The sequence below is a fragment of the Pimephales promelas genome, chromosome 1, assembly GCF_988280905.1.
Source record: "Pimephales promelas chromosome 1, fPimPro1.hap1.1, whole genome shotgun sequence".
Lineage (NCBI taxonomy): Eukaryota > Metazoa > Chordata > Actinopteri > Cypriniformes > Leuciscidae > Pimephales > Pimephales promelas.
In genome coordinates this window covers 34366380-34375078 of record NC_142769.1, presented here as the reverse complement: position 1 = coordinate 34375078, position 8699 = coordinate 34366380, and the positions used below count along the sequence as shown (strand labels likewise).

The 8699-nt window shown below is 37.6% G+C and overlaps 1 protein-coding gene across 1 annotated transcript; it reads right to left on the bottom strand.

Moving 5' to 3' along the window:
• Positions 1–770: 770 nt before the first annotated feature.
• On the bottom strand, positions 771–3647 carry LOC120467215 (serine/threonine-protein kinase pim-1). The gene is made up of 5 exons (XM_089129541.1): positions 3332–3647; positions 2045–2260; positions 1577–1722; positions 1049–1427; positions 771–952 (listed from the first exon to the last, which is right to left on the bottom strand). Exons 1-5 carry the CDS (start codon positions 3645–3647, stop codon positions 771–773), a joined length of 1239 nt encoding a protein of 412 aa, XP_088985667.1.
• Between the last annotated feature and the right edge of the window lie 5052 nt (positions 3648–8699).

Below are 8699 nucleotides of genomic sequence, written 5' to 3'. Positions count from 1 at the left end.
TAACTTAACTAAGTAAAACTAAACTAACTATTTACAAGAAGCACACATCCCTAGGCAAGTAGTTCCACGAGACGCTAAAACTACCGCCTCAAGCCAAGGCGCCAGACGCAACCGAGGCCAGCCAGCCCCGCAAGACGCTGAGGCAGGAGAGATGGAGGAGCTAACTTAACTAAGTAAAACTAAACTAACTATTTACAAGAAGCACACATCCCTAGGCAAGTAGTTCCGCAAGACGCTAAAACTACCGCCTCAAACCAAGGCGCCAGACGCAACCGAGGCCAGCCAGCCCCGCAAGACGCTGAGGCTGGAGAGATGGAGTGGTCTTCTGTTTCAGCCCACCAGATGCAACCCTTTCCATGACCTGAAAAACAATTAGAAAGCATTTTTCATAAGGTATAAAAAAATACATTTATGCCATGTATAAGGATTGGATATATGACAGTTACAGCAGGTACTGAATGGTAATGTAAAGAAGCTGATGTCCATATTCAGATAATCAAGCTAAGTTAACAAAAATGTAATGTACATATATCTTCAAAATCATTTTAGCTTGTCTTTTACACTGTACCTTAACCAGTCATGGGAGAGCATCTTATCCAGATGGAGTCTCCGCTTTGGGTTGCTCTTCAGGCAACCTCGAATAAACCGGCAGCATTCTGTGCAGAAAGATTGAGAGTTTTCTAGTTATTTCCTTCAACTTTACACTTGCTCTCTAAGCTGTAAAAATTGGAAAGATTCCTGCATTATCCATAAGAACATGTTTTTTTGTACTAACCATCTGATAAGTTCGGCTTGAACCAGACATCAGAGTCCATCGAAGCGATATCTCCTCTGTCTGGGAAACGGCGGCCGATCATGGCAAACAGCAGCACCCCCAGCGACCACACCGTTGCCTTCTTCCCATGGTACTTGCCCTTTTCAAAGTACTCTGGAGGGCAATAGCTTTCTGTGCCTGGAGATAAGAGATTGTAAATGTCTGCTTTCAACATGGTGTAACTAATCACTAGAGTTTAAATCCTAAAATATATGTTTTAAAGATAACACATACCAGAGTACTTTTTGTAGGCGGAGCGTTTCATGAGGTCCCCGCAGCCGAAATCGATCAATTTGACCTCCAGGGTCTTTGTGTTGACCAGGAGGTTCTGCATCTTGATGTCTCTGTGTAGGACACCCCTGGTACAGCACATGACAGCAGCCTCAATAACCTGCCGCATGAAATGACGGGCCAATTTCTCACTGAAGCAGCATCCGGAAAGCTTCCAGAAGCTGTGCATGTCCATGCAGGGTAAGGGCCGTTCTAGGACCATGATGAACTGGTCGAGATGGTCCTGCCACTCCAGCAGCTTTATAATATGGCGACAGTGTGGGCCTTGATTGGCCATTACTGTCAGGGCCACCTCAAGTGGAAGAGGTCTTGGATGGTCAGGCTAGAAGAATGAAGAAAGTTTTTATTATTTTTAGATAAAGGATTGGTTTCTCAAATAAGGATTTAGCCCAGTCTGTCTATCTATTGAAATATATAAGATTTACATAAAAATGTTATAAATTGCAAACATAGAGAGCACAGTCTACGTACAAGGTGGATGTATTGCTCGTTCCCTGTCTTCGCTGTGAATTTCACAGCTACTATGAGGCCGTCCTTGCAACGGGTTCCTTCGAACACAGAGCCAAATCCTCCTTCCCCCAATTTCTTGCCAATGGCATATTTCCAGCAAATGGGATCTATTAAAACAGAATAATTTTTATTTGTTTACTGTGTAATAAAGCAGTTTTCCATACTTTCTGATGAAATGTTAATCGGTAAATATTTTAGTAATATTCGTGCTTTTAAAAATTCATTTGTCGTATGACTATTTAAGTGAAATGAAAATTAAAAAAAAAATGGTGATTTAAAATTGTGGAGGAATAAAAAAACTAAAAGAAACCTTAAAAACAGCTGCCATATTTAAAACATATGCTTTAGTTTCCTTTATACATATTCACTTTAAAAATAATGTTGGGAAGAGAGAGAGTGCCATGTTTGAATGTCAGACAGTAAACTCACCCTTGGTCCTCACGATCTTGTCACAGTCCAGCTGTCTCAGCAGATGTGATCCAGTGTCACCTGATGATGTACAGGCTGGACTGTCCTGATCTTGAGGCTTGGTGTCCTCCACTTGCTGGTTTTCGGCAGTGTGGGGGACTTCAGGACTACTGGAAGGAGTTTCCTGATGGTCATTGTCCTCTACAGTAAAGATGGTGTCCTGTAAAGAAGTCTGATCTAAAGAGAGGAATATCAAGCTTGTTTTAAAATCATGTCATGCGCCACATCTTCAAACTATATCAGCAGTAACAACATAAACAAACGGTACTGCGCATGTGCATTAATCTGGCCCAAAATTAACTTCCGATGGACAATAACAAGTACATAACCTTAGTATCAGCTGGTATTTCTTGCCAGTCAAAGAAAAGAAATGTTACTTAGCCAAACTGAAATGTGACACTACCAGAACCGTTGAACAAAAATTGGAAACAAGAATGTTTTCCTACCGACGTGTCTGATTTACCACACTGTTAAAAAACTGTGGCAAGCGCGGCGGGGTTTTATTAGGTTTGCATAGCTCTCCTTATTAACTAGCTAGGCTTCTTACTTGCTGATAACCTTTTTTCAAGGTTGAGAGCATGTTGGATGGATCTGTGCAGCGTTGTTTATGATACTATAACCGATTCAATACACAGACTCGTCCGCTGTCAATGTGTTTGCGAGAGAGAGAGAGAGAGAGAGAGAGAGAGAGAGAGAGAAAGAGAGAGAGAGAGGTGCGAATATGCGCTACATGCAACTCTTCAGTCAAATAGGCCTAGCTACAACTTTTCCCATCTTAAATTGTAAAAAACACGGAAATCAATATGTGGCCGTCAGCGCTGATGTGCTGAGCAGCCACTAATAAATGTATGGGAAACACTGTACCGGATATCACAAACATAGCTATTTTAATACCGCCGTCTCCCTCTTAGTTAGAAAACCTTAATTTTTTATTAAAAAAAAAAAATGCGTTTGCTCCCTAGGTCAGGTAGCACCCCACAGCTCATCAACCTGCTCATGACCTTAACTTTCACTGCGTTTGTAGTCAATCCCATATTATTATCCAGTAAACATAAACAAACAGAATGGAAGTTAACTTTGGGCCAGCTCATCACCATGGCAACGCATCTGATGAAAGTGTCAACATTCATCACATCGTGGAATAAAGTAATTTATCTGCCTTTTCATAATGTGTGGTCGTGATGTGGGTTTTTTATATTGTGTGTAATTGATTAAGAGAGTTTGTGTTGTTCAGAGATTATCATTTACCATCAGTACACCTCCTGGATGGGGTTTTATCAGTGTCCTGGTCCACCTCACACTGCTCCACCTGCTCATCCTGAGCTTTGGTGGATTTGGGGAGCGACGAACAAAAGAAAAAAGAGGCAAACCTCCGAAATCTCCTCTTTTTCTGTCCCTTTGCTTTCTGCCCGCCTCTCTCACCGATGTCCGCAGGCGTCTCGTCAGGCCGAGGATGGAGCTCCGCCTTGTGGTCGGTGGGTGTCGGTGTTGCTCGGGGATTTATCCCGTGCACACACTCACCTCCTCCCTCAACTCCCACTCTACGACACTGTCGCTGTCCCATAATCAAATCGATAAACGCTATCAACAACTGCAAACACACCGTCAAAACTGCAAAAACACTGTTGATACCTGAACTCCTAACTCGCTACAAAGTGGGACAGTGTGTTTCACCGCTGTCAAGCCAACAACTGTTTTTATTCAAACTTGCATAAATACAAGTAATCATTTAAAAATATTTTTTCATATACTGTAAAGATAAGAGTATGGAATACTGAACTCTGTAAACGCGTTTAGCTGTTCTAGTGCTAGATACAGTAAAATCATCAGTAATACCACACTTATTTGCGTTGCACAACTGTTTGCTATTCTAAATGGGTTTATGTACAGGTGATGTTATTTTGCTGTCATATCATTAAATGACTTTTTATTAAATAAAAATATCCAAAACTATAAATAATAGCAGTAGCCTTTATTTTACAGTAGATAATCAGTATTGCACAGTTTTGTATGGGTTTGTGAAACAATATGTTTGTTCATTGCAAATTGTGTAAACTGCTTAAATGTAGTTAGAAGACAGATGCTGTTTTCTGCAAGTGTTTTTTCTCCTCTGACACGCATCAAACATTCAGATTCAGTATTCCTCAGAATTAACAAAAATGCACAATCGAATTCAAATACAGAATTATATCCAAACATGCTATAATTTAATACATAAAACTTATGGATTTCTCACTTAGGCCTAATCTCTTTGATACTGACCTACGTTAATTTAATCATGCAAATGCCTTTACTTTAGTGCTTGAATTTCACTCTTAAAAATCTGTACGAACTCTGACTGCTTTCAGGGCTGGATTTGAGGAGCCCTGCTAAAAAGTATCTGAATTCCCATTAGGATCAAAGTTGTTATAAATATTTCAATTGGATTCCTTCTGAATTTTTACTAGGATTATAATTTTTTGCCCATTTCAGATGTTCTGAGATCAGTAGATCACAGCAGATGCTGCTTCACTCCAACCTCAACACCTACCTATCTGAAAACTGCAGTGGTGATGTGTCATGTCCGCTGTGCAGTGGATCAATGAAAATGCACAAGCATATCAGTAAAAGTGCTCCTGTCCGCGATGCCAAGAAGGAAAATGTTTCAATACAGTCAAAAGAGACCTTCACTAGACTAAAAAGAGATGTGTTAAAAAACAACACACATCATGTGTTGATGGTATTTTGACACAAGTTGTGTAGTTTTTAACACACAATGTGTGTTAAAATGTAACTGGATAGAATTTTAATGGGTGGAGGGAAGTTTGTGTTTAAGAACCTAATTAGAGGTAGACTAGTATATTTTATGGTAGCCTATCCCATAACAAGCTCTAAAATAAATGAAACAAGACATTACAATAAATAAATAAAATCTTAATTCATAAAAAAACTTCAGATTAATGAGTGTTTTTGGCAGCCAATCACATCATGCCTCGGTTTCAATGTTTTTTTCAAATGCTGATTTGACTTGTTATTAGTAACTAATTTATTATAACAAACAATTGATTTCTGTCAGACGTCTACAGAAACACTTATTGAGAATTACCAGGTTGTGTTGACGATTCATTGAATGTTTGTTTTGATGTCACCAGAATCGTGATTAGTGGCAGCTTTATTTGGGCTCTTGACCCTTCACTCTTTACCATTCTCTGTTTCTGTGTATTTATTTTGCACATCTGAAACAGTTGAAATTATCTTGAGGAAAAAGATCATTAAATGATCATTTTTCAACATGATGTTTTTTAACATAGCAAGAGAAGTTTAATGTTTAAGACATAACTTATATTTGATCACTTATGTTTGATAACAGATATTCAGTGTTTACATGATATTATGGTGTACCTTATGCTATAATTCTTTAAAAAGTATGTTTAGAGAAAGTTTAAGGTGGCAGCAGAAACTAGTCAAAAACAGACATCAAGAGCATCCAAATCTTCAAACAAACTCTATTAAACATCACTGGACTACATAAACACAAGTTACCAATACGTGTCAGTGTTCATCCAAACACTTTTGTAAGCACACGGGAAGTAACTCTGGCAAATACTCTCCGACTACAGTCACATGTGACGCATATCTGACACAAGTTGTATTACTATAACACATTAGTGTGTAAAAGGTTTAACAACACTGTCTAACACATTAGTTGTGTTAAACGTAACACAAAATGTGTAATCCTTATAAACACAGAGATGTGTAAAGAAACAACACAGGTTGTGTGTTAAATTTGACACAACATGTGTTGTCCCTGAGCACACACACTAAATGTGTTAAAATCTACAAAACGTACACATGTGTTAAAATCTACACAAAATGTGTTGTCCCTAAGCACACACACTACATGTGTTAAAATCTACACAGCATGTGTAATTTTTAACATCTCTTTTTACAGGTTGTGTTATTTACAAAATCATTTTATAAGAGTGCACCAGTGTAAATAAAACTTATTTACACACAATATTTTGTCAGTTGCTACATTTTAATCTAATTCAAAGTGCAAACTTAGTGAAATCACACTCCCTGTGTTAAGAACAATAACACACTGGCTGAGTTAAAAGTAACACAAAATGTGTTGTCCTTAACTAGACACACAGACAAATTACAACCTACATAAATTTGTTTCAAGTTCAGGGGTCTCATTTAGAAAACTGTGCGTAGGATCCTTGAAGTGTGCGTGCGCCTGAAAGCCAAAAATAGCATAAGCAAAAATATTCAGACTTATAAAACCGTGCATCCCTTTGTAAAAAATCCAGTCTCTTTAAAAATCCCAGTCAGCTGAAGATTGTGCGCACATGCGTCTACACCCCGAAATAACCATATAAGCTTACAACGCCTAGTTTTATACGCATATGCTTATCTGCATATAATTTGCATATGCATATTCATCCACATGATGCGATGTTTAACAGTAGCTTACAAGAAATTAGGAAAATATGATATATGGATGTGGATCACATTAAATTGCTAAAAAATCATTTAGAAGCCTAGCCTTGTTTTTGAACAAATGAATAAAATAGAATAAAATACATTTTAGAGAAAGTTTTTCCTCAATCTTTTCAACTGGCCAAATAATATTTTAATTGATTTATATTTTTAATGGAAACAGATAGGCCTTATTGTGCATTATTTGACGAAAATATATTTTCTCAGACCACCTGCAGCATCCTGTTCTTTCGTTCAAAGATTATGGACCATGGCAAGCAGGACAAAAGGAGAAATAAAACGAGAAACAATATCGTTTTCCAGATGTCGAGAGCTTCGCGACAAACTTCGACTTGACAGATGCTGCTCTTGCATGTGCTTTATTAGACAGGTGAGCAAATGTACATAAAACGAATCAATGTTAGCAGCTCAACATGATAAAAAGTTAGTATGATTAGTATGTTTTCTAATGTTGATCTAGCTTACTGCTAATCTTATACATCCAACAAACTAACACATAAAATAACATCTTTCAACTCACTCAAATGCATTTTAGTGAGATAATGTAACGTTAGACCATGTGAAACAGCGCTGCATAAACTCACAAGTTTCATTAGTCAAATAAACTAGTAATAAAGCACGTGCGGGTATGCTCGGTATGCTTATTAATTTATATCCGCGGGATTCGCGTGTGGCGCTAATATCTGCTCTCATTAGCAATCGTGCCCTGCTTCATATCACAGTCATGTTAAAAACATCAATGTATTCACTCATCCATAAGATCCATCAGCTTGACAACAAGGTCCATAATTTCGCTTATGCGTCATCAACCTAGGCTTTCGTTATTGTAAGAGGTTAGCGACCCTTAGCGGCAAAAAAAATACATATTGCCGCGTCTGTTACATGCACAATTATATATTTCTTTATAACATATATCCTTTATATTGTTCTGTAATCCAAGAATTAGTGAAGTTTGTTCAGTGGGAATTTTAGGTATTCATTTAATGAGATTTCTGCTAGTTTTTAAATCCATATCCATTACTGTCTACTTTAACACTCTCAGTGTTCATGTGTTGTATACATACATACATATATCATTCATTGTATTATCTTGGATATATATATATATATATATATACATGCACTCACCTAAAGGATTATTAGGACCACCTGTTCAATGGGCTCTATCACTTTCCGGTGAAGGTTTAAAGTCCCCGTGAAATCAAAATTGAACCTTATGACTTGTCTCCACTACTAATAGGAAAAAGAGGTTACAATTTGCAGGAGCTCACCAAAATTGGACAGTTGAAGACTGGAAAAAATGTTGCCTGGTCTGATGAGTCTCGATTTCTGCTGAGAGATTCAGATGGTAGATTCAGAATTTGGTAAACAGAATGAGAACATGGATCCATCATGCCTTGTTACCACTGTGCAGGCTGCTGGTGGTGGTGTAATGATGAGGTGGATGTTTTCTTGGCACACTTTAGGCCCCTTAGTGACAATTGGGCATTGTTTAAATGCCACGCCCTACCTGAGCATTGTTTCTGACCATGTCCATCCCTTTATGGCCACCATGTACCCATCCTCTGATGGCTACTTTCCACAGGATAATGCACCATGTCACAAAGCTCAAATCATTTCAAATTGGTTTCTTGAACATGACAATGAGTTCACTGTACTAAAATCTTTGGGACGTGGTGGAACAGGAGCTTTGTGCCCTGGATGTGCATCCCACAAATCTCCATCAACTGCAAGATGCTATCCTATCATTATGGGCCAACATTTCCAAAGAATGCTTTTAACACCTTGTTAAATAAATGCCATGTAGAATTAAGGCAGTTCTGAAGGTGAAAGGGGGTCAAACACAGTATTAGTATGGTGTTCCTAATAATCCTTTAGGTGAGTGTGTACATATATATATATATATATATATATATATATATATATATATATATATATATATATATATATATATATATATATATACATATATATATGTGTGTGTGTGTGTATATGTATATATACACAACCATCAAAGAATAGAGATCCCTGACTAAAATACATCTGCAACACTCAACAACTATTAACGTTAGGAAATTTGATCAATATTCTTAATATTTTAAACGAATAAGTCATAAGTCAGACTGTATAGGAA

Bases quoted from the DNA above. Each gene is read 5' to 3' on its own strand.
- LOC120467215 (XM_089129541.1), bottom strand. From the start codon at position 3,647: ATGGGACAGCGACAGTGTCGTAGAGTGGGAGTTGAGGGAGGAGGTGAG. The intron at 1,723-2,044 runs GTGAGTTTACTG...CTGTTTTAATAG, and splicing joins CAAGATCGTGAGGACCAAGG to ATCCCATTTGCTGGAAATAT. The intron at 953-1,048 runs GTATGTGTTATC...TCTTATCTCCAG, and splicing joins CGCCTACAAAAAGTACTCTG to GCACAGAAAGCTATTGCCCT.